Source organism: Lycorma delicatula, chromosome 9 (assembly GCF_047948215.1).
Source record: "Lycorma delicatula isolate Av1 chromosome 9, ASM4794821v1, whole genome shotgun sequence".
In the NCBI taxonomy this organism is placed as follows: domain Eukaryota; kingdom Metazoa; phylum Arthropoda; class Insecta; order Hemiptera; family Fulgoridae; genus Lycorma; species Lycorma delicatula.
In genome coordinates, this window is record NC_134463.1 from 48,755,933 (window position 1) to 48,782,809 (window position 26,877).

Here is a 26,877-nt window from a genome sequence, read left to right on the forward strand (position 1 = left end):
CATGTTGCTGTTGCTATAGTATTCTAAAAAGAAAAGACATTCAAGAGACAGTTATGTTAAGATTTACTGGAGCATGACTATGTAGCAACTCATTGCTCGTGCTGTTGGTCATTGACTTCTTATTCGCTGATTTTTTTTTATATGTACATTTTTTTTTAATAAAAAAATATATATTGTATTCATAAAATAACAAGTAGGTTATGTGTACTTTCTCTATAAAATGACAACATTGCTGTACTTTCATTTATTATTATTATTTTATTTTAGAAAGAAAATTATCAAAGTAAATATAAATAGATTAATGAAACTATATTTCGTCCAAAGTATAGCAGTAGAAAGTTTTTTAATAATAATGTTTTTTTTATTATTTATAAACTATAATATAAAGATTTATGCTTGTAGCAGATATTTTTGTTGAAGTAAATTTTTCACAATAACATCTATTATGAAGAATTAATTATGTTTTTAATTAAGGTTTTATGTTTAATGGTTTAATAATGCATTAAATGTTAATAAAATTATATTTTTTAAGTATTGGTGCGGTATAAAATCATTAAAAAAAATACAATATGTTAGTTTTAAGTACCTGTTATGTTTTTTTATTAAACTTATTACCGAGAATTTTAATTATAAAATAATTAAAATTGAACTGTTGATAGAAATTTCTCTTGTTGGTGAACCAATTATTTATGTGTATTATTTAACAGAACTAACAATTTATTCAGACAAAAAAGCAAAACTGTTTCTATTTATATTGTGGTAAAAATGAGGTAATCTTATAAAGAGTGGTACAGTTACTTTTATTCTACATGCATGATTAAATGTCTTAGTTATTATACACCAATAACTAATGAACTTATTGTGATGAAAACAATTTTTTTTTAGGTTGTATTAATTGTAACTTCCACTAATCATTAATAAAAAACAGAATATTCATTTCTTAATAATAATTATACACTATGATACTTGTCGATTTGCTTCTAGCATACACCTGTAGTAGTTCTTTATATAGAGTCCTTATTAAGAAACTTTTTTTTTGTGTTTTGCCTCTGGCACCACCACAAGGTATTACTTCAGAGGACGAATGAGGAGGATATATATGAATGTAAAATGAAGTGTAGTCTTTGTCAACCAATACTGAGTATGGTTAATTGAAACCCAACCACCAAAGAACACCAATATCCACAATCCAGTATTCAAATCCAAATAAAAGTAATTGCCTTTATTAGGATTTAAACATTAGAACTCTTGATTTTGAAATCACCTGATTTGTGATGATGATTTCACCATTAGACCAACCCGGTGGGTTCTAGAAGTCAAACTGTATACACAATATTGATTAATTTTATACACGTACACTTTTCATGTAATTTATTAATATTAATTTTACCTAAGTCAAACTTTACAGAATTTTAATATTAGTGGAGTTTTCATTTCCACTGTTTCTTAACAATTTCCTTGTTAAGAAACAAATGATTTTTATTGTTTTTCAGTAATTTTTCTTTCCATTTGCTTTTTAGAAAGTTGTTAATTTCTACTAAGTTTATTTTTTTACTGAATAAATTGAAATTATCAAAGAAATTTTTATTACCTATATTCAGTTGATTTTTAATTAGAGTATTTTATTTATTTTTGGGTTTTTTTTGTGGAAACTGTGATAACATAAACAAGTTGTAACATATGTTGTAACTACATTTGTACATTAGTTCTCTTCAGTTATTATGGAAATGTGTAATCTTATCATGTTATCCTCATATTATTAATAAGTTGAGATTAGTGAGTTTTTCTATAATGTAATAAGAATTCATTGATGTGGGAATTGTACTTTTAACATATGATTTATCCTGTCTAATTTATTTCATGATCGGGGAAATCATATTTATTACTTCTTTAACTTTGATTAAATTTGATTATGCTTGTTAACGTTGTTTATTTATCTTATTGTACTTTGAACTCCTTCCCTTCATTGTACAATTTACTATGGGATGTGAGCTGGTTTTAGATTTTCATTGTGTTAATATGTTATTCTTACCACAGATGAATCTATGTAATATCAGATAAAATATATAATTCTTTGCCTTGATCTAAATTATAATAATTTCATTTTGAAATTATTTATTGTAACCGTAATATTTTGCGAAGATTATTATTAAGTGTTAATTTACACTAATTTTATGATGGACAGAGACTTCCTATTAGTTTATAACTCTTGACCCAGATAGACTTTTTTTAGTACTAATCATACTAATGGATCATTTAGTATTCTGTTGATAATATATCTTAAATTTTATCAAATTTTTCTCAACATCCATTTAATAGTTTCTCAATTAATCTTTTTTTGTATAAATACTTTTAAAAATTATGATTTTCTATTAAAATGTATTTTTAGTATAATCATTAGGTAAAATGTATGATGTATTATTCTTTCTTACAATAATTTACATAAATTTGTTGATTTGCACCATACCACTGCCACTTTTTATGTCTTGAACATGTAAAGCATCTGAGGTAAAATTGACACTAATCTGAGTAGCTTTCTCTGAACGTATCAATTTTATTATGCAGCTAGTAGCTTTCTCTGAACGTATCAATTTTATTATGCAGCTAGTAGCTTTCTCTGAACGTATCAATTTTATTATGCAGCTAGTACCCGTGGTATAGATTAAAGAAGGTGTCACTGTATGATTGAATATTACCTACATTTGAGAGGACTAAGCATTTAGCTGAGTGAAGGCTATGGGAAACTACTTCATTCCTCAGAATTAACATTTAGATTATCATATGAACAAAATATCTAATAAAGGTAATGATAAAATCCTTTTTTGCATTTTAAAAAAAAATTGGTAAAACAATGAATAAAAATAAATTAATAAGTCATTAGTAAGTTTGAAATTGGGTACTTTTTGTTCTTAAATATGGGCATGCCATTTTTGTGAGCTATAGCTAATACAAGACAGAGTAAAACTCTTTCACCTAGTCATTACAGCAGTTATGGCAGTTATCATACATTTATGCATTATTAGAAAATTGTTAAAAATTTTTACAGTTAATTACCTTCTTCTTATTAATTAATAAAAAGCAATATTTAAGTGAGATTCTAGATGTACATAATACCACTTTATTTTAATATCATAATTACAGAAACAAATGTTTTGGATAATAGTGAAATGATTAAAACAGCAAAGATTTATCAAATTTATTGTTAATAATCTGTTGAATAATATAAGCATTTACAAATAGTAATTGCTATATTGTAATTGTTTTGTTTTTACCGACTTTTCAAAGAAAAGTATGGTATTACTTTTGGTCGCATAGTGGGTGTAGGAGGGTGAAAATGAATTTTCTTATGTTTTGATGTAAGAGAAGTAAGAATTATAAAAATATATTCACTTAAAAGGGATATGAATATATACATACATCGATGCATAGAATTTTGTGGCTCAGAGATCTCCAAAACTACTGTATCAGTTTCATTGAAATTTACCTAAATTTCAATGAAATTGTTACAGTATTATATATTATATCATTTATTATTATATTTCAATTTCTATCTGCTGTATAGTGTATCTGAAGTTGTGCATATAAAAATTTGATAAAGATTGGTTGAATCATTTTTGAATTGTGCTTAATTTAAGATTGAAAACATTTTAGGTTATGTTGATCATATAGTGATATATTTTTCATATGTTCTTATACAGTAAGTCAATGGTGAGTGAGTTGAAAGTATGCATGTTTGTAAGGTCTAGTGGTTAGTCGAATATAGGTAGTGCGTAGTACTCTGAAAATCAGTGCAATTTTTTAAATATTTAATTCTTAAAGTTCTCTAATCATCGTAATTAGATTATTCTTTTCGTGTTTTGAACTACTTAAAAGTAAAGTTTTGACCTCAAGCCTCTCACCATAGCTTCAGAGAAGAGGTCAAGACAAAAAGTCATATTTAAAATCAAATTTTAATTTTTTAATGTACATATTTAAAAATTATGGTCACAATTTTTAAATCGTTTCCATAATTTAATCTTTAAATTTTCGATGAATTATTGCACATCATATTGTCATGCGAGTTATTGCACTGATTGTTTGTTTTTTCAAAAGCTTCTGGAAGGATTTTGCAAAGATCTGTTAATGTACTAGAACATTACTAATTTATTTTGTGTAAGTTTACTGTTTGATCAGATACCATATTTAAAACATTTCTTTCTCCATCATTTCAACATTTCTTATCTCCAATTTATTGAATTAAAGATATTAAGACCAGTTTGTAGATTTTAAGGAGCTAAATTTCTGCTCAGGTATGAGAAAGTACAAAACTTGAAGTTTGTTCACACTTTTTGTTTACTCTATGTAATGTGTTAAATTTCAAGTAAATCTTTGTAAGATTTGCATTACAGCATACTCAAGATTCAACATTGTGTTCAATGGATATTATTGTATTTTTAATTATATATTTTACTAAGGAATTAGTATCTTTTAATCATCCTTGATTGAACTTTTTTTAATAAACTTAACTTTACATTTTATTAAAGAATAGCATTCAAAACATCATTATGATGCTTCATTTCCATAGAATGATTGAATTATCTGAAAAACTAACATTTGCCAAAAGAAAATATGATTGAATAGATAAACTGTAATTGTTAACTTTTTGAAAAATACAGGGGTTAATAAAATATGATAACCCTTAATAAATAACTTTTTTACAATCAGACATAGAAAAATTAAAATTTGGCAAATGCTCCTAACTTGAAACAAACCATTTTCAACTATTAGGCCTCCACGCCACAAATCCTTCAGAGACTAACTAAATTTTTTTTAAATGGAAAGTAGGATTTTGACAGATTTTAAAGGGCATTATAAAACAAAAATTTTGCCATAAAAACATTGAGATATAACAGTTTTAAACAAAATTGTGGCTATTTAATATTTTTGCAGCTAATTTCAAAAGTGGCTTACACTAAGTAATGGTTTCCTAATGAAACCATTCCTAATGAAATAAAATTTAGCAAATGCTCCTACTCAAAGCTATCTACTAATGAAATGTAGATAGCTTTGAGTAGGAGCATTTGCTAAATTTTATTTTTCTATATTTATCGGTGTTTAAAAGTTGTATAAGAATCGTTATTAACACCTGTTTAATATCCAGTATATCAAGGTCCTTAGTTAATAGTACTGTTAATACATTTGCTTTTTTATGATTAATTTTTTTTTTTATTGAACTAGTTATTATTAAATTTGATAATTGCTGCTTCTAGGCATTAGATTTTAGTTACTTATTATTATGAATAGATAGATATATTTTTATTACATTATTTTTTTGCTACAGCAAAACTATCATTTTAATTTATTACTTTATGATTAAAATATTATTTAGTTTTATATGAAAAGCTGTTTTTCAAATTAAAGTAACAATAAAGTATAATTTTTTCCAAAATTATTTTTTTTTTTTGTATAGCAATTGAAAAATATTATCATTCGATCAGACATTGAAATCTTATCAATGAATAATTTCTATGAATAGAAGTGAATAGCTATGCGACTGGCTTTTTCACTGCCTGTTAATTTTGCTATTATCTCCCGAGTTGAAATTACAATTTGGCAATTCTGTTTTCTACTTGCCTCTTTATTTGTTGTTTTATTATTCTGAGTAAAGATTTTCTTTCTGGAAATTAATTGTGTATATTATATTAAAATAAGAAGTAATCTACCTCATTTATTAAAATTGTCATGACATAAAATCTTATTAAAACCTTTTATTTTGTACATAATTTTACTTAATCATATATTTTTGTTTATTTAAATACATTTCAGATAAATCTATAATTTTAACTAAAATCGGGTTGTTTTTCTTCTTTATGTTAACAGAAAAGATAGTTATGACCCCAAAGGGTCGTACAACTGGTCAGACTACACTGATGATTGAACGACGTGCAGTTACTGAAGAGAATGGTACGGACAGTGATAGAACACATGTTGCTGGTGGTGACCATCAGGGTATTATTATTAACAAGTTTATTGCGACAGGTATGAAAAAATTATCAGTTTATTTTTATCTATATCTCTATGTTTAGTAGAAAATGTATGGATTTCTATCGCAATGAAATTTTCTACATGAATATCAAATTAAAATCTACTTGTTTATTTGTCACTGATAGGTAATATTTGTTATATACATTACATATTTGAAATTTAACGAATGTTCAAAAAAATAACATAACTTCCATTAGTGTCATTTTTTAGTGTCGAATTTAAACTGAAGTACATGATGTTACCTTAAAGTTCCCAAAATCTGAATGTGGTGGTTCGAAACAGTTGTTACACCTGTATGGTAATACACAATACAAGCTGCACTTATATTAGTCAGTCAACTATGTGGAATGTTGTTTTTGTTTTGTTAAATTTTTAATGGTATATTTATATTGTTTTGCAATTCTATGGTAAACTAAAAATGAATAATTTTAAAAAGCACCAAATTGCATCAAATTCTGCTTTCTGATTTAGTTAGGCAGCTGTAGAAACTTATGAAATACTTAGACAAGCGTGTAATAAGCAGGCTTAGGAAAAACACAGACATATGTTTAGTACAAGCTATCGGTTAAAACCAGCAACTTTCAGTTGATGATGAGTGAAAGAATAGTCAAAAGATAATGATGGTTATTGTTTGACTGAAAACATGCATCAGAAACAGGTATGTGAAACTATCTCCTAAGGTTGAAAAAGAACAATCCATGAAATTTGTGAATTGTGTCTAGGTTGTATGAAGTAGACTCCAGTTGGCATTTTATGGGATTATTAGGACGCTGCCAGTACACAATTCAGAACATTTTTTTTTTTTTTTTTTTTTGTTATGTACATCTAATATACTTATCCTTATCAATATATATTTATAATACATACAATAAACTTGTAAAACAAGTTTGGATGTAGAATTATTACTAAATATATTCATTTTTGTTATGTTGGTGTATGTGTATGTATCTTATATATATTAAAATGTTTTTGAATATAAATAGCATAATCATTTATTATATCATAGGAAAATACAGATTTAAATTCAAGGAAAGGATTACTTATAAACAAGAATAATGTAGGAATTATAAGAATAGAAGATAAAGAAAGGCTAGTTCTGATTCAGAAAGGAGACAATGATGCAGTCTATCCCTGCTGTTTCTCAATTTATACACAAAAGAAGTAATAGAGGAACCGAAGAAAAAGTGCAAGGTGAAAAATTGAGATTCATTAACGACATTGTTCTTTTAGCAGAAATCTAAGGCGAGTAAGAATTAAATGACAGCTGTATTGTTAGGAAAAAAATGCAGTTAGAAAGTAAATGAAACTAAAACAATGGTAATGAGATTTAGTAAATTGAAAGGCAATGAGGAAATAAATATTAAGAACATCATATGTACCACCAGAAGAATAAGAATTTTGTTATTTGGTAGAAAAATTATTAAGGACTAGCAAAATAAAGTAGATATTAAAAGCAGCCTTGCACAACCAAGGAGAGCTTTCATGGAAAAAATCCGGTAATATCAAATATGAATATAAGAATTAAAATTCTTTAAAATTTGTCTAGTTTTACTAGTAGTTTATAGTAAGAAAACACCGAAGAGTATAAAAACAAGAGGAAAAGATAGAAGCCTTTGAAATGTGGTGAAAATTGTGCCGGTCAATCAAATTTCAAATTAAGAGATTTAAGACAAATGGGAAATAAGATAATTTTTGGGAAATATAATTTTAGTAGAATATTTAAAGAGACGAATTAGATTGGTTGGCCATATGCTTAGACATGCTGGTTTAGTTAATTTTGTAATAGAGGGATGAGTAGAAGTTAAAAAGTATAAGGAAGATAACGATGAGTAAATTTGAAGATGTTTGAGGATGTAATTGTGTTGATGTTATAGATTAGCACATAACAGAAAGAAATGGAGTACAGTCTGATAACTTAAAAAAAACCATCTATTTCTTTAGTGTATCAAAGTGTCATTTCATGCTCAATAACCACTTTTCCAGAAGATTCAGAACCGGGGTTTACAGTTTATCTTGACCAATTTAATCTTAATCAGTTACCCACCTGCCAAACACAAAATGGTGATCATGAGACGGAGCACTGCTCCTAACCCACTAAGAGCTGTTATAAGAGAGCAGAACTATTCAAACTCTTCTCACAAAAAAAAAACTATGGACAATATCATTTTCATTATTAATAAAAGTATGCAGTTCATACCATTGTTTACAATAGTAGATTGTTCATCACTTGCCTTACATTAAATCATGTCAAGCAGTAACAGAATAACATTCCAATTACTAATAATTTGTATGTATGTTTCAGTAGTTGTTCCTGTAAGCCTTTTTTTTTAATTGAAATTCTGCCTGCAACTGATGAACTGATGAAGTAGGAAGGAAACATTTTTTCCAATAATTGGTCATTGCCACAAATTAAAAAAAAAAAAAAAAAAAAAAAAACTATAACTTTTAAAGCTGATTATATTATATTTTCAGAATGATCTTTTACTGTATTTTTCTTTTAAAAAAAAATAATAAATTAATTAAAAATAATCCAATTTGGTATGTTACGTACTTTTTAAATTTTTTTAAAACTTTATTATCTTTTATTTTTTACAGATGTGGATGATCAGCCTGCTGAATTATCTCTTGAATTTATAGTATTCTTAGTAAATGCACAGGATGGTAAACATACACAAGAATCAAGAACATTATTATTCTGGTTTGCTAGTACATTACCTAATTTTCAGCATGCATCTGTTGCTCAAGATTTCTTTAAAGAGCTTGTTAGCCCACAGGAATTCCCTAGAGGTAATTTTTAACTTGGGCTTATAATAGTAGAACTAAAGTAAACGGTAACTATAATTTAGTTTAACAGAATTTAACAGTTATTTATATGTTTTGCTTTTATAAAGGAGGGATAATATTATATGTAAACATACAGTGTGACTTTTTTGGTTATAAGAGATTAACCAAAATATTTGAACAAATTTGTTTATCTTACATTATGAAAGTGCCACATATCTTATAGACATATAATCCTACGATTTATTTTTAAAGCTTTATGTTTGTGAATAAAAATAAAATTTCAGTGAATAATATTGTGATAGAAAGAAAACTGAGATGAATATTAAACAAATTATAAGAAATTTAATATGATGAAAATAGGTTGACTGTTAAGATATGTTGAATGTTTCTAACCTTGACAACATGAATTACAGCATATATTATAGCTCAGAGGTTTTTAGAAAAACTGGTGTATCAATGCACTGCTCATAACAGCAAGTAACATTTGCTCTTTAAAGTAATAAAATGTGAATTGCGTAAATATATTATCAAGGAATTATGTAGTAATGTTAGAGGGACTAACATATCTTATTTATTGTATTAATTAATAAATTAAGTTTAATGATAATTAATAAGGTTTGTTCTTGCATTATTTTTAAGGACTTTGATGAAAGGGTAATGATATGAAAATATGTAAAAGTAATGAATTGAGTAGACCATTCATAAATTAAAACTAAAATTTTTGTTTATATTTAAGGTGAAATCAATAATATGAGCATATCATTTTTATCATAAAGAATATACTTATTCTCCTATACTGATGTTGCTCCCTTCAAAGCAGTCTTCTAGAGATTCAACACACTTATACCAGCGTTTCTTCCTACCTCAAAACATTTGGTGTAAAGACAGGTTTACCTTAGTAATTGTTTCTTTATTTCATCTATTGTTGCAAATAATTTTTTTTCATTTTAATGTTCTCTTAATCAGTGAGAACAAGAAAAATTCACAAGGTACCATGTCTGGAGGAATGCAGAGGTTATAGGAGGAATAGAGTAAAGGTTATTTTTGGCTAAATTATCGTGAATATTTAGAGAAGTGTGGAGCATTATCATGCTGAAACAATCCAAGAATTGTTTCCCCACATTTGTGGTCGTTTACTTCTGATTGATTCATTTAAACAGCATAAAAATGCTAAGTGTACTCTATGTTGACCATAGTATCTTGCTAAGAATTCGTAATGGTGATGCCATTGTAATAGATAAAAAAACTAATAAGGAGAAGGAGAATGTTAACATTGAATTGAACCTACTTGCTTTTTTTCAGACTTGGTTTGTCAGGAAGCTTCCATCAGAAATTGGATATTTGTTTCAATTTCATAACTGTAGAAAACCAGTATTTTGGCACTTGTTACAACATGTTTGAATAATTGTTAGTCTTCAGTGAGTGATGTCAGTTAATAATTATTCTACAGTGTTGCTTTTGTTGAAAATTCAACAGTTTTGAAACAAATTTTGCTGCTAATTATTTTATACCCAAAATATCAGTCAAGATGGTTTCATACAAGGAATATGAGATTTTTACCAGTTCAGCAACTTCTCTTATAGTGATTTGATGATGAAGACTATGGTTTTTTGGGATTTTTGTGATATGGTATTCACAGACTACTTGGAAAAAGACAGGACCATTCCTGGGGAATATTGTGCCTCACTACTAGACCGATTGAAGAGTGCTATTAATGCTAAATGCCCTTATCTGGTGTAAATGAAAATGTTCTTTCACCATGAAAATGTGTTTACATATGTGTCTTGGGTTGTTGCTGCAAAACTTCACCTGTGCTTCAAGTGCTTCCACATGCAATTTGGAATTTGACTTCCAGTGATTACTTCTAATTCTCAGACCAAAGAAATAGTTCATGGTGCAGTTTACTTCAAATGGTGATTTCAAATATAACATACTTTACAGATTTGAACAATACTTTGCAAATTTGAACAAATCACATTATACTGAAGGTATTAAAAAGTTTGAAATGTATCAAATTGCAAGGTGGTTGTTGAAAAGTAAAAATAACTTTTCTGAAAAATCTTGTGTTTTCTTTAACAGGCCAAGAATTTTTCAAACACCCTTGTATATTTTGTATGGGTGTTCCTAAATGAAGGGAGATTTTCATAAAAGTCAATATATCTTTTACATAATGTAAATTATGTTTCTCCTTTGTTTATTCATTTATTTTGTGTGCTGGGCTGAAAACAGTATGTTTGTTTTTTGTTAGGTAGATTTTTATTTTAGTGATGGAGGTTTTATGAGTTTTGTTACCACCCAGTTGTTTGTTGTTATGGTGTTGTTTTATTCAGAATTTTCTGTTTCCCTTTGTCAGGAGTTTGGTAAATTAATGAATAATATGCCAGTTTTTTGTTGTTTTTTTAATATGATAGTGTTAAAGAAATCTAATTTTTACATTAGTAATTTTTTAATTCTATAAAAAAGTTATAATTTACTAAATACTAAGGCAGAATTAGATTATGTTCTTATTTAAAAAATATGGTAATTAAATCTGTATGGTGTAAATGCGTCATGATGTCTTTAACAGAATAGTATATGCACATATATTATTTTTAAGATAGCAAAGTGTTAATTATAATTTATGATTCACTCTCATGTGACTGATTGCTTCCTGTCACTGAACTGTTTACCATATTATTTTTAACTAAAAGTTCTGTTTCGTTCTTATTTTTATTTATGGTTGGATTCAGTCATTCTAACTTGCATTTAATACTAGTTATAGAGTCTGTGAAACTTTTGAATTACAAATATTCCAAAGAATTTTACATTATTATTATAATAAATTTTGTTATCAGTAAATATTTATTTAAATTTAATTTCTTATTTAAATCTATTTTGTGATATCCTTATAAATTAAAAAAAAAAAATTATTTATAGTTTTTACAAATTTCTTGTTCCCTATCAAACGTATAATCTATGCAAGTGGGAATTCATTATAAAAAAAAAAATCGTTTTGTATCTAATTTTGTGCTAAAGTTAGAAGTTTTAACAAGTAACAGGACTTATTGTGTAATTGTAGTTAAACTGAGTATGAAGTCTAGTATAAAGTTTCTTATCAGTTAGATTTGACTGCTGATATTACCAATATTTTATCAGTATTTGAGCCACTGCTGTCTAATATTATGTTACTGTCCCAACGAATCTGACATGATCCACACATGTAAATATCATCATAGGTTATTTATACACTGATAAAAATACTATGTTGAAAGTTCCACATCTCAGAAATGAAAAGTCTCTTCTAATGAAGTAGCAGAAATAAATAAGTGTAAAGTTGATAAAAAAAAAGAATGTCTTTTTATGATTATATTTTTTCGTGAAATATAAAATTAAAGAAAAAGTGCTTCACCTTAATCCTTGTGTGTGTGTGTGTGTGTGCACGCGCACATGCATGCTTTTATATTTTATTATTATAAGTCATGATTATAAAGCTGTCATGAAAATTATCATAAAAAATAATCATAATTTAAATTAGATTAGAATAATGATTCTGTGATATTTGTTGTTATCTGACTAACCACTGAAATTTATATGGTATCTGACCTGTACTCAACTTAATTTCATTATACATTTTCTGATAAATGAATCTTTTGGAGAAGAATAAACAACCAGAAAAAACCATAAGGTTTTCCTCAAAATTGCAAAACCTAAACTGTGTTGTTTTTACTTCCTTGTATGAATTAAAGGAAGTATTGTGATTGCAAGAAATTTCGCTTTTCGGATTTTAATGGAAATATCCATTTTGACCATCTCTGAATCCATTTTGACTAGTTTCGGCATGACATATGTATCTCGCTTAACTCAAAAACAATTAGCTGTAGGACGTTGAAATTCTGGATTTAGGACTGTTGTAACATCTAGTTGTGCACTTTCTTAAATGCAGTAATAAGCTCTCATTGGGAGATTTTCAACGCTATATCATAAGTGGTACTTATTTTCATTGATTTCAGAGTTATAGACAAATGAAATTTTAATTAATGAAATACTTAGATCTTAAAAGGGGGAAGGTACACTGGTCCAAATCAAACTTCATCTCATTTTTTTTTGTTTAAACTTTTTTTTTAATTTAAACATATTGATTTATTAATAATTACTAACCTCTGATTGTAAAAGAAGTTTTACAATAAATAACAGTAAAAAAAAATATATATATATATAAAAAACCAGAAGTTATCAATGAAATAAAAATGTTATATGTACTTTTCATTTTAAAAAAATGTGTATATGTAATTTAATAGGCGTACAAGGAAGTCATGTGTTGTCCACATCAGATTTTTTATTTTTAGCTTCATTTAAAAACCTATTAAAACTGTGTAAAATCAGATAAATATGCTGCAATGTTTTAAAGTAATGAATAAATACATCCTTAAACTCATGAATACTTCTTTTCATGTATTTTTGCTTGCATCAGAGTATTATATTAAAAAAAACCAGTAACAGGTTAAAAATAACCTTTTGCAGTAATATATAATACTTTTGCATGAATTATATTCAAAGAACATCATAATGAAAACTGGAATGAAGGTGATATATTGATGTAACTTTATATACATGTTACATAATATTCTATAGATGATGGAACTATGGGAGTTGGTTCTTATATATGAATTTAGTATCTTAGATATCTAGTATGGTGTAATGCTTGAATTGAATTACAGTTACAATTGACTTGTGCATATCATTATATATTACATAAGGGTCATTTATAAATTAACCTCCAGTCGAGTAACGAAAATAAAGAAAAAAGATTGAAAAAGTTTACTATTTATAGAAGTTACTTGCATACTTATATCACTTTTCGACTTAGTCCCCGTCCAAATTCAGCCAGCTGTTTTGTTATAGCACCCTGACTATTCTCTCTTAAAAATGATGTTGCAAAAGTACCTATTCATGAGTTTATCATTCTTTTGAAGTGTTGAATAGCCAGCCAGTTCTTCAGTTTTGTGAACTGATGAAAATCAGATGGTGCCAAACCAGGATTATAAGAGGGGTAGTCAGAAATCTTAAACCTTAAGCTTGTTTAGTACATCGTAAGTGCTAAACAAGTATGACATCATGCATTGTCATATAAAAAAAAAAAAACAATCCCTTTCATTATCATTTATTCTATATTGCTCTTTCACACTAAATGTCCGTGGTTATTGTCATACCCAGCTTCATAGGTTCTGCCAACAAAATTCCTTAACAATCTCAAAATACAGTATCGATCTACGTTGTTTTTTTTGTAAAAATTGGTTTATTTGAATCTTTTGGGCCTGTTCAGCAAGTGTGTGCGTGCATGCACTTATGCATCCACTGTTTAGATTGTTCTTTTCACTCAATATTGATGAACTAAGTCTCATCCTCAATAATGCAGTAATAATAGTATCAAGAAACTCACTCATTTACTTTGATATTGCTGAAGAAAAGTCAGTGCCACACCCACACTTCTTTTCGATTTGTGGTCATCTGTAAGTTATTTTGGTACCCATCCTGTTCAGTAGTTATGAAAATCCAATCTGTTCATAACAATTCCATAAATAGGAATCTTGAAAATTAAGAGAATTTCCACTAAGTTTAATAATCATGAAGCGACATTTCATGAATTTTTTTCAACAAGTATTTTACTCTGTGAAATGTTACCCTCTTGCCTTACTTGATGTGCATATTAGTTTGCCCTTCTCTGAACTTTCTCAGCAAACCATCACTCATTACATTATTACTATAAACTATGCACAACCGATGGTGGATCTCAACTGCAGAAAATGCTTGCAAAAATTGAATGATGCAAGCTGATGGTCTCATTTGTTGCAATAAATTCAAGTACTTGCAATTAGCAGAAGCTGCAATAATCACTTCCATGTTCCATCATTTTTAGCAGAGCCGTTCTAGCAAGGCGCTTTTTCGTCTGCTTACAGCCGTACATTTACTCCTCACTGCAAGCGCCTTGCTATAACTGCTTGAGTAGTACAGAAGTAAATGGTGAAAAAAAAAACCACATATATAATCATACATATTTGTTTGTATCTGTGATGATATTTAAATTTAGTTGATGTCTACTGTGCATGTGCTCTGTAAACCAATTTGTTGGTAACGACTGAGGAGGATTTACAATTACGATGATTCACGATTCCATAAACATGAAATGTTGCTTCATCAGAAAATAAAATGCACTGCAGCTTTCTTCAGCAGAATTGAAGTCTAACGCGGTCAACAAATTCAACTCTGTGGCTTATTATTAAGATTTTATTTCTTAGAGTAGTTGTAGTTTATAAGCACAAATTTTAAATCACTTGTGAACATCATGGACAGTACCTTTATGAATGTTTAGTTGACAACCAACCGCTACGAACTGAATGTTTTGGTTATTGAAAAGACAGTCGAATTCTTTCTGTTTTCAGCACTTGTTTTAGGCTTACTTGGTTAAGTAAGGTAATATAGTTAGGCTTAACTATATTCGTCCTTGAAACCCCAAAGTTCTTTTTCAGACACCCAGTATGTTGCAGTAGTTTAGTGAAATTTCATTCAACTAATATAATATTGGATAGAAATTTGTAACATTTAAAGATTTCCATTTTTATATTCATTTACCCTTCAATTGTTGTATTATAACTTTATTTAATCTTTTATTTAGATTATGTTGGATTTATTAAGAAAATAATGAAGCTTATGCAATTGCGGTATCCTTCAATTCGTAAAGTGGAGGTTATTCTAAAACAGCTGGATGAACCTCAGAAATTACCTACACGACCATGTAAGTAGTAATGATAAATATATATATTAAATTTATAATGGTTAAATTCTATGAATAATAGTATTTATATAGTGAAATGAATGAATTCTATATTTATTTTAATTTTTATGATGGTGTAGGTATTACTAAATTTTGATACCAATATTGACCTCTTTTGACCAAAACATGTGATTAGCATAAAATACATAAAACAAATCTGCTCGATAATAAAAGATGCATTCTTTTTACCAAGGCTAAGATGGTTTGGCTAATTAATTTTAGGTCAGTTCAGTGTTATTTATATTTTCTTTAATTTGTTTATTGATGTTCAGTTTTTGTAAATTTAAGTGAAATGTGATTTAATTAAGCTTATTATTTTACATTATTAAATATTAAATGAGTTACATTCAAATTAATAAATTTTTTTCTTCAAAGGGCCTTTCAAAGCTTTTTCCTTGGTGTGGTACCAATCTTCAAAAGAAATGAAATCTTCTAAATATGTAATCAAGGAATAGTTTATATGATTTTTGTTAAACAAACAAAAAATTATACTAAACGAAACAAATACAATGTATTCTATTATTTTATTACATACTGAAGGATTTCCATTTTTAATTTTTCTTAATTTATTAAGCATACACCATACTTAGTGAGTCACTTCATCATAAATAAAAACTTTCTTAAAATATTATACATTTAAATTACAACAAAATTCTTTCTTCAAATTTAAACGATAGATAAATTTTAAACATTTATTACCAGTCATTTAAGGCAAATAATTATGTCCTATATTGTTGCATTTTGCAGCTCGATCAGGATATTGAGAGATTAACAATTTAAAATGTTTATATAATTACAATTTACTAGTTTAAAAATATAAATAAAATAAGACAAATCAATAATAATAAACAACTCACAATAATAATCTGAATAATGACAACAGCAAACAATAATAATAAATGTCAATAATAAACAAATAATAATCATAGTAATGATTAATTACAATAATAATAACAGTAATCAGTGATTTCATGAAAAACTGAGTTTAAAGTAATTTTCAGGATTTATTTACAGGTAGTTAAATATTGAAAACTATAATTCAGTCCCGTTGATAAAAGACATTAGCATGACCACTAATCTTAACACTTTTAACCACTAGTCTTGTATTAACAGCAATAGTACAATACATAAGACAAGTATAATAAAGTTGTTTTACTGTAAATACTTTGCTGTTCACAAATAAAACTTCCCCAACCATTTTTGAATGAAATTTAGTGCATTCTCTCTTTTACTTATACTATAACAATAACTCACTGAACCACTTCTTGTTTTCATATACTGGAATTACTTGTGATGTTACCGTAATTGCGTCGAACTTCTATAGATTAGAAATTCACTTCTTCAGTGATCTCCTCACAAAATACTGTCGCTTCAAATTCGTATAATAACTCCTCGCTTAGAACTCTCTCACAGAACTGATTTTAACTCATCTTCCCTGTTGTATTTATACTCCTATCCTCTTGAGCTGCAGGACCAGACCCCAGTTGAGCATGAGAACAATTGACTGAGCCCTTTCTTTTTTCCATGTATTCCTACTCTAGGTCCGGTAACCCTTCTCTCGGAACAGTATCTGTTTGTCAGCAGGCAAATATTACAAAGGACGATTGTTAGATGGACATGTTAGCTTTACTAAAAGCGTTCCTTTTAGCCCGCTTTCTGGATTCCTTCCATTATTATATTTTCTACTACTTTCCTCTGATTGGCAGGAATACGTTACTCAGGTACCTTATACTTTATTTATTACTTCCCTTATTACTCAGACACTCAAAACAAAAAAGAAGGAATGCAGAGACTGGATCGCCGACCCCAACACTGGTGGATAAGACTTAGAATTACCTTTGTACTTAGTGGTTCGACAGTTAGTTAACGAGAAGAGCCGAAAGATATTCTGACCCCCGGTTGGGGTCCCAGGAACAGCATAGCTGGGTTGGGCTCCCCCTTCCAAGGACAGACATGAGGGGTAATAGCGACGGAAAGAGAAAAAAATTTTTCAAAAGAAATAGAAGAATGATCCAGATGTGACGGGCTGACCTGCCATGCCAGATGTACTGCCAGTAAGTGGGGAGGCCACCTGTCTGGGATGCAACTTCAATTGCTTAGGTGCAGACCCATCCCAAGGGGACACCAGAAAAAAATAAAAGGTTCCTTATATTAGTCTTGTTACAATATATTTTTGTACCCAAAAAAAAACTAGCATCTTGTACTTATCAATCTATTAATATCTACAATTTTAATTTGTCATATAAAGCTATGTTTACACAATATTGGAATACTTACTTACTTACTTACACACACACACACACACAAAATCTGTTACATTAAACTATATGTTAAAGAATACTCATTCACTTTACTTTTTAAGTAGTTAGAAACAACTGGCCATCTGAGTGTTTATACTGAAAAATAAATATTTCTTAACACCCAGCTGTGAATTATAAAATTTTCAACAAAAATTTATTTTGTGGTTATTTTAGCTGAGTTCGAAAGAGCAAAATTTGTCCTAAATTTACTATGCAAATATTAAAATTCATGAATCTCAATTTTTATTATCTAAAAATTGAAATTTTGATCTCGATCCAAGAAAGATTTTCATTCAATACACATCTGTAGAGAAAAACATTGCTTTCAACATTTTTTTTACAATCATTTTTTTTTACAATAACAAAATTTAGACATTTATGAAAAAATAAATAGATAATTTTCAGTTTTAAAATGAGTGTGAATTATTACCACATTTAAATAATTATTATTTTCATATTTCAGTAAACAAAAATAGTTAATAACAAATTATTTATAAAAATATTTGACCTTGTGTTTAAATCATAAAAAAGAATGAAACAATTTTAAGGCGGCAATAGCCTTAAAAATTGTGATCTTCTGGCAATAGCTTGAACTAAACTGAGACTCAGAATCTTTCACCAGACAGATGAGTCCCCAGCAAGTATTTCTTACCTATTAGGTTTACCATCCTGGACAATGAGCAATCATAATTTTTTCTCTTATTTACCATTCATAGACAAAGACTGCTGATATTTTAAAAACAAATCATGTTTCAAATTAAAAGGAAACAACTTTTATCCCTACCATTTTAAAACAGATGTACATCGTCTAAATAAAAGCGATGTTGCATCGGTAGATGAACCGATACAATGGGTCAAACTTATTATTAATCATTAATTTGGTGCCTATTCAAATATTTAATGTATGCATTATATAAAGAAGAATTCTCTATTTTTGCTTGATGAATTAATTCATCACAGAAATTTTCAACCTTGTACATGGAAGTAACATTTTGCAGCATATAAAAAATTCCATGCCTGATTCGAATCCAAACCCCAGATGAAATGCTGAGATGCTGTTACGGCTCTGCCATAGAGATTAGCATTTAAAAATAACATTAAGTTTCTACAATCAGACTTGAACTAAGATTTTTGAGATGCAAAAGTATTTATTACTTTATTTCTATCTATTAATTTTATGTGAAGTTTTCGTACAATTTATTTTCGATTTGTTCCATTTAGGATCTTGTTTCAACCTCCTTCACATCTTTCTTTTTTGCTTATTTCTCTCTTGTCAGTGCCTTCATTCTCTCTCTCTCCCCTCCCTCCCCCCACTGCCACTCCCACCACCATCCTTATTATTCTTTGTGTTCTTTCAACCATTTTATTATCAGATTTTTTTCTAATTTTTTGAAAACTTTATAATTGTGATTATAAGATTGGCAAGTATTTTTAAATTTATATCTAAAAATTATAAATTGTGTGTTTGCATGTATGTACTGAACACCACTACAATCAATAAAAGTAGCACTAATAAATAAAGGAACAAATTCCGTTTTATTAAAAAAAAAATCATAAAATGGCAGGCAGACGGGAAAATGAAGTGAGAAATGTCATTTGTTTATAATGACATTTGATTATTTGCATGTCCTGAATCAGTCTCTAAGTCTGGCCAACATCTCCTGAAAAATCTGCATGTGTCAATCTGTAAGAAACTGGAACATGTGTAAAGTAATAAACCAATGAATAACTTCTATCAAAATACAATAAAATCTTTACAGAAGTAAACTTTTTCACTGAATATTGCACAAATATATTATTTGCAATATATTATATATATTATAATGTGATACACTATAACATTAAAACTTCTGTTCCAATTTATTTACAAAATATTTATCAAGCAGTCTATTTGTGCTGCTGTTGAAAAAAAAGAAAGATAAAAAATAAAAACGAAAAACAAATAAGTGGACTGTGAAACTAATAAAGTCCTTAAAAAAGATAGTGGGTGTTGTTTGTGTATGTGTATTTATTCAAAAAATTGTATCCTAACCACAGATTATATGAATTAAATTTAATATTAAAAATATTTTTAGTCACTTCTTTTTATCTTTGTCTCATTTAATACTTGACAGAGATTTTTGCTGCTTCAAAATGTATTTTTTTTTTTTTTCAATATAAAAAATTAATTTAAAAAAAAGCAATAAAAATGTTTATTTATTGAGATAAATAAATACTATTTCAGTCATTGAAATAAAATGAATTATTATTATGCTGTTACAACCTATTAAATAAATTTTTTAATTAAAATTATGATTTTTTTTTAAATCTTAAATGCAAAAAAATTTATGCAAAAAAAAAAATGCAAAAAAAATTTATTCATTGATAATGACACAGATTCTATTTTTCAACATAATTCCCTGTTACATTTAAGCATTTGTTCTGTCTTTTTGTGAGCTTTCTTATTCAGTGGTAAAAAATTATTCACATTGATGTCTGAGCCATACTTGTATCGCATTCTTTTCCCGCTTATTCTGTTGAACTCAGTGCCATGTAAAAAATATTTGAGAGCACCAAACAAACAAAAAAGCTTTGTGCAAAAATTTTAATTTGATTAACAAATTTGTTGGTTATTATGAAAGAAACATGTTTTGAATTGCAGAAAGAAATCTAAAAATCAGTTTTGATAAAAAAGATTTAATTAACTACCAAAAAGTAAAGTGTATGAGTATACTTTTAACTATTAGATTACTGATGGTGTGTGTGGGTGTGCATGCACATGCTTGTGTGTTAGTGTAAGTATTGTCATTTTGCAGAAACATAACATTGTATATATTAGTAGATATATAAATACAAGACAAAAGTAATTCTTCTTACTTAAAAAAAGAAAAGAAATACAGCATAATTTTTGCCTGATTGATGTTTTTTAATTCTACCCATTATTTAAATTCAAAGAAAGAATTCAGTCATTGTGTAAGTGGATAAAATTTTAAGAAAGCCTTTATTTATGGTTAATTAACTTATCAAGAAGAATGTATGCTTGATAAATTAAGAAAAAATGTTAAAAGAAAAACAAGGAGTAAGCAATATATTTTATTTTATTTTTTATTTATAACAATTATTATATACTGCAATAATGCTAAATTACAAATTCATTTAAAATTAAATAATGTAAAAGAATAAGCCTAATTAAATTACATTTCACATTGATTTACAAAAATTGAAAATTACTAGATTAATAAATAAAATATAAATATAAATAATACTGAACTGACCTAAAATTAATTCATCATTTACATCTTCAATTTTCTTTCCTTAGGCTTGGTAAACTGAATATAAACATAGTAATCATCACTTTTATTATCAAGTAGATTTCTTTTTATGTATTTTATCTTAACTCATATTTATCTTTGATAGACAATGTCAATGTCTTATCACTTACCAATTTCATGACAAGCTTTTAAAAGCTTGTCATGAATTTTTTTGTATTTAACTAATAGTAGTAGTTAACTTTATATAGTTAACTGATATTAACAAAAATTCACTAAAACCAAAGTTATATCATCAAAAAACAAACTTTTAAAAATAGGATATAAGTGAAATAAAAATGCATTTTTACTAATTTTCTGAAGTTCTTTAATAACATTATATTGCTGATTAACAAAAAGAAATGTTAAAAAAATTTCTTCCTCATCTAGTGAAATTGATTGTTAAATTAAATTTAAAATTAGAATAATTAATTGGATTACTAGGGTAGTTACTTAGTTCTTTTCAACTGTCTCCAAAGTGGATATTCCATTTTAGAAATAAAATCCAGAATAGCCGTGTACTCCAGCATATCCATTTTTTGGTGATAAGTGTGAGTCATGGCCCATCTTATTGAAGCTACAAGTTTTTTTCTGATATTTTCAAAGTTTTGATATCAAGAAGTCTGTTATACATTTTTACTTTTAAAAATTTCAGCAATTTATAACATCCTTATTGTAAGTATTGGTCCTATTATTATTCCAGATACCATTTGTGGTTAATCATCTGTGTATTATAGTGATGAATAAAATAAAACAAGGACCCATTCATTACCATACGGTCTTACAAAAACATGATTTTATTTCACTGCATAATTAGTTTCAATGAAATTATTTATACAAGTAGTTTTTATCTGAAATGAGTTAGTTAATTTTGATATGGTTGCTTTTGCGCTTTGATCTGTAGTGTTGATCTACAGTGGTACAATTTAAAATGACCTGCAATGGTTGTGTTTGTGTATGAATGTTTTGTAATTGAATTTTCTAAAGAATTGTAGGACATTCCATAAATACGTCATCAGATTGTTTTTTTTGTCTGAAGAAATTTTAGTGGTGTTTGTATTTTTATTTATATAAAAATTTTAATTAACCTACACTAAAAGTTATTTATTATCTACAAATTTTATTATATTTTTTATCAGACTTTGTTACACTGGTACTGGTTTGCGGAACTGTTACTTTATATTGTATTATTGTTTGATATCCCATATGTACCTGCAGATGTATGAAGATGAATATTGAATGTGCAGTAGTTTTCTGAAACACTGCACAAACTTCAAACATGTTATGAGTTTTTTTTTTAAATTTGTTTTTAATATATACTCTGTATACCCGAGTTAAATAGTCTGTGTGTTTGTAGCTAGACCTGGATGTTTGCTGATATCATTCTCTAGCAACTACCACCCTTATCAAACAGGTTTGCCAATATTGCGTGCGTGACATGTACTGCTTTTCACCTAGCCACTCATTACTGTAATACTCAGACATTTTCATGTATTTGCCTTTTAATTTAATGATTTTTATTATTTTAATTTCGATTTATATCGTTTGATAATATTTGTTAAATTTATTCTTATTGTAATCCCTTTGTTGTAACTATTTTATGTTCGTAATTTTTCCCTTATTTTTGTGGAAAAAACTTATCCATGTGATTTATTTATATTTTAATACTACATGCAATAAAAAGTACTGCTATTTTAAAAATGTAAAAGTATAAGAATTTATTAGTTTGTATGAATAAGAATGAAAAGGTCTGGGTTAAAATATTGTTCATTAACATTTCACAGATGTGTTCTGTAGTTTTAATGATATGCAAAGTAGAGAAAATTTATGTTTAAAAAATTGTTATTTTAAATCAATATTTACTACTTTAAAAATACTAACATATATTTAAATAATTTTCTAATATTTAGTTTTTCAATATAATTTTTAAATAACCGACAGCTATTTTTTTTAATGTTTAAAAATTGTGTGTGTAGTTTTTCGATAATAACAATAGATTGGAAAAAGATTGAATGTTTGAAAAAATATATTTATTTAATATAAATTTAATTACTTGAAGTATTTTTCTACTATTGTTTCTTTGTTAAATAACTTAGTGTTTATTTAGACTAATCTACATCATCCTTCTGTACTCAGCAAATGCTAATATTATTTAGACGTCTACTATGCGCTTTTGTATTATGATTGAGCTTATTTTTCTATTTAATAAATAATTTTATAGAAATTTCTGTAATGTATAAATTAATCAGTTTTCCTTTCTTCCTTGAAAAGTAGGTAATCTAATGGTGAAACATTATATTCTAGTATATATATGTATGTATATGTATATATAATTTTTTTTGTGTATTATTTCAGCTATTCCATGTTAGATTGTAATCCATTCCTTATACATAAAAATTTTACAATATCAGAAATTGTGCTCCAGTAATCTACTTTTCTCTAACTTTACTAAATTTAATAATAAAGATTATATCACATTATGTTATAATGCTGGATGAAAAGTATGGTCACAAATATCTCTAGAGAGAATCATAAATGTAGAGTTAGTGTATTTTATGTATGTTATAATTATTATTATAGATTATATGATAGGTTGTGGTTTTTCCAAGATATATATATATTATTTTAAAAACAATCATTCAAATGATAAGTTCAAATAAAAGGTAAGAACACTAAAGGTAAAATCACTACCTATGTGTAGTGATTTCAGAGTTTTTAATTCATCATCAGCAAACCAATTTTTATAAATTATTCATAATTATAAATTAAAATTTATAATAAAAAAAAGTAATTAAAATTTAGTTAATTTAAAAAAAAAAATCTAAATATGAATGTATGTACTAATGTAAAATTTAAAAATGTATTATCCACCTTGGTAAGATAATCGACAAGTATAATTATAAAGAATATATATTAAGTATGTAAAGTTAATAATCTGTGATAAGATTATCTTAATCTTAGATGATATATTGGTTAAGATAACTACGATGGATATAAGAAGTTTTTAAATATGACACTAGTGCATACATACTCAAGTTTTTAAAATAATTTGACTGTATATTTTAATTTATAATTATGTGTAATGTATAAAAAGTTTGCCTGCTAATGATGGAGTAAACATCGAAAATGCTACAGATAGGTGAATCTTTTATTTGAACTGATCTCTTGGAGTTAAATAATTTTTTTTTTTATTTATTTGGTAGATTGGAATTTAATGTTTGAAAAAATATACTCATATGTATGTATATATTATTCATCAAAGTGGAGAATTAAGGCGATTCTGGAAAATGGAAAAATCTAGAAATTCATTTAGTGATTAGATACTTTTTTCTGAAAGGCTTAAACTAAAGAAAAGCTTGATACGATATCGGCAGACTCTTCTCCTTCAAATACAATAGTTAAACGCTAGATTGCAGAATTTAAAATGGGTCGATCACACACACTAGTGATGGATGAACCACATAGTAGACATCCTTCTGAAGTGACTTCATCAGAAATGATAGAAAATGTACATAAAATCGTTTTGGCAGATCAAGAGTGTCAGTAAATGAGTTAACAGAGCTTTTAGGCATGCCAACAGAATGTGTGCACAATATTTTGCATGAACATTTGTGTATGAACAAACTGCGCAGTAGATGGGTCGCTCATCACCAAAATCAGTGCTGGTAAAACATTTCAAGCAATTGTCTCAAGCTCTTTCAGCGCAATCCAGTGGAATTTTTACATCTTTTTGTGACTGCTGATGAGACTTGGGTTCATCACTGCACTCCCAAGACACAAAACAGCAATCAAAACAATGTGTTGAAAAAGGCCAACCTGCTCAAAAAAAAAATCAAAAACAATTTTTCATGTGAAAAAGTCATGGCAACTGTTTTTTGGGATGCATGTGGAATTATTTTCATTGATTATCTTAAAAAGGGTCAAACAATAAATGGCGAATATTATGAGACCCTATTGTAGCATCTCAGTGATGAAATTAAGGAAAAATGATAGCATTTGAAAAAAAAGAAAATGTTCTTTTTCATCAAGACAATGCTTCTCCAACTCGCACTTCAGTAATTGAAGTAGCAAATATTAATGAAATACGGTTCAAATTCCTCCAACACCCTCAATATTCTCCTGATCTGGCTCATAGTGGCCATCACTTGTTTCCTAACCTAAAAAAATTACTTTTAGGGAAGATATTTTCGACCAATAATGAAGATATTGCTGTTGTAGATGGTTATTTTAAGGAGAGTAAATTGACATACCAAACTTGCATAAGCACTCTTGTAGATTGCAGTAAAAATAACTGACTTTACTAGGACTTGAACACTGGAACTCTCAACTTCCAAATCAGCTGATATGGAAAGATGCATTCACCACTAGACCAAGCCGATGTTTTTATATATATACCTTTGTTCATCTATGATGTTTATGGGATTAAGTTGGAAAATGACGCAAAAGATTTTTAGCGAGTCAACTTTACAAGATGTAAGCAGTTTATAATTGGTACAAATGCTCCCAAGATGATTGTTATTTGGTTAAAGATGAAGGCAGATTTGGAAGAAGAATCACATTAATTAGTATAAAACAGTGGAAAAACTTAAAAGAAACAAATAAATAAGTACCTTTTTACAGTTCATGCACAAATTCGTATGATTTCACTTGAAATAATATTTTACACATGAGATTAATGTCAGGAAAATTTGTCATAAAATTTTTAAATTATGATCAAAACTGCTAAAGAAATGGCAAAATGAAGCTGTTAATGACTCAACATTGATTCAGTTGGAAATGAAGAATGGTCTTTTTTTTTAGATTACCAAGTTAGTGTTTCATAAACTTTAACCACAATATGTTGTAATTAATAATTTTCATAAGCTGTATGAAAGCTATATATATTATGAAAGGAAAATTGATAAAAATTTCAATATAATAATAATATAGTGTTGTTATGGCATAATGATTATTTTTACTAGACAAAGACCTGTATGACCTTTTTCTTTTCCCAAGATTGAAAAAAAAGATTCATGAATGTGGTACATTTTGCATTCTTTGAAGGCAATTAATAATTTCTGAGTGACCCAAGGCAAGTAACGGAATAATTACTTCAAATTAGGATTTTAAAACATTTCAAAATATATTGTGATTAGCAGATTGACAGGATTGTAAGAGCTCATCAAACCAATTATAGCAAAAAAAAGAAAATGTTTTATATGTAATTTATGTATATGTCGGCATGAGGTAGTAGTAATAGTATTAGTAATTAATATAAATTGTATGAATTAATCTGTTTTAGTATCGGCTGATGATAGCACTTTGGGTAAACAAGTTCCATTAACAGAAGAAAAGGTTCTTGAATTGATAGAGTCTTCATATCCTAATCCAGTTACAATTGAGGATATTGCAAAGTGAGTAAAATTTTAATAAATTTTTTACTTGTTTAATTTGAGCTCCTTCTCTTTACTCTTTCAGATTTTAAATTGTTGACATATGTCCAAAATAGGTAGAAGTTATCACCACATTAATTAATGTTCGTGAGTTGATGACACTGAAACAGCTTCATCACGTGTATAATTTATCTGGTGATATTACCTTATGATAGATATATATCTGTTCCACAGAAGAAGTTGCTATCCCTTCACATAGCAGTCCTATTTTTCTGTTCTGTTAATCTTTTTGTTCTTGA

General features: G+C 27.5%; 1 protein-coding gene across 3 annotated transcripts in view; it reads left to right on the plus strand.

Moving 5' to 3' along the window:
• Positions 1–26,877, plus strand: part of LOC142330179 (uncharacterized) — a 152,964-nt gene that overhangs the window by 88,201 nt on the left and 37,886 nt on the right. For all 3 annotated transcript variants that reach the window (XM_075375287.1, XM_075375286.1, XM_075375288.1), the window contains exons 3-6: positions 5,860–6,018; positions 8,620–8,811; positions 15,461–15,580; positions 26,488–26,599. In XM_075375287.1, the coding sequence (XP_075231402.1) occupies positions 5,860–6,018; positions 8,620–8,811; positions 15,461–15,580; positions 26,488–26,599 (583 nt within the window). The remainder of the gene's footprint in view (positions 1–5,859; positions 6,019–8,619; positions 8,812–15,460; positions 15,581–26,487; positions 26,600–26,877) is intronic.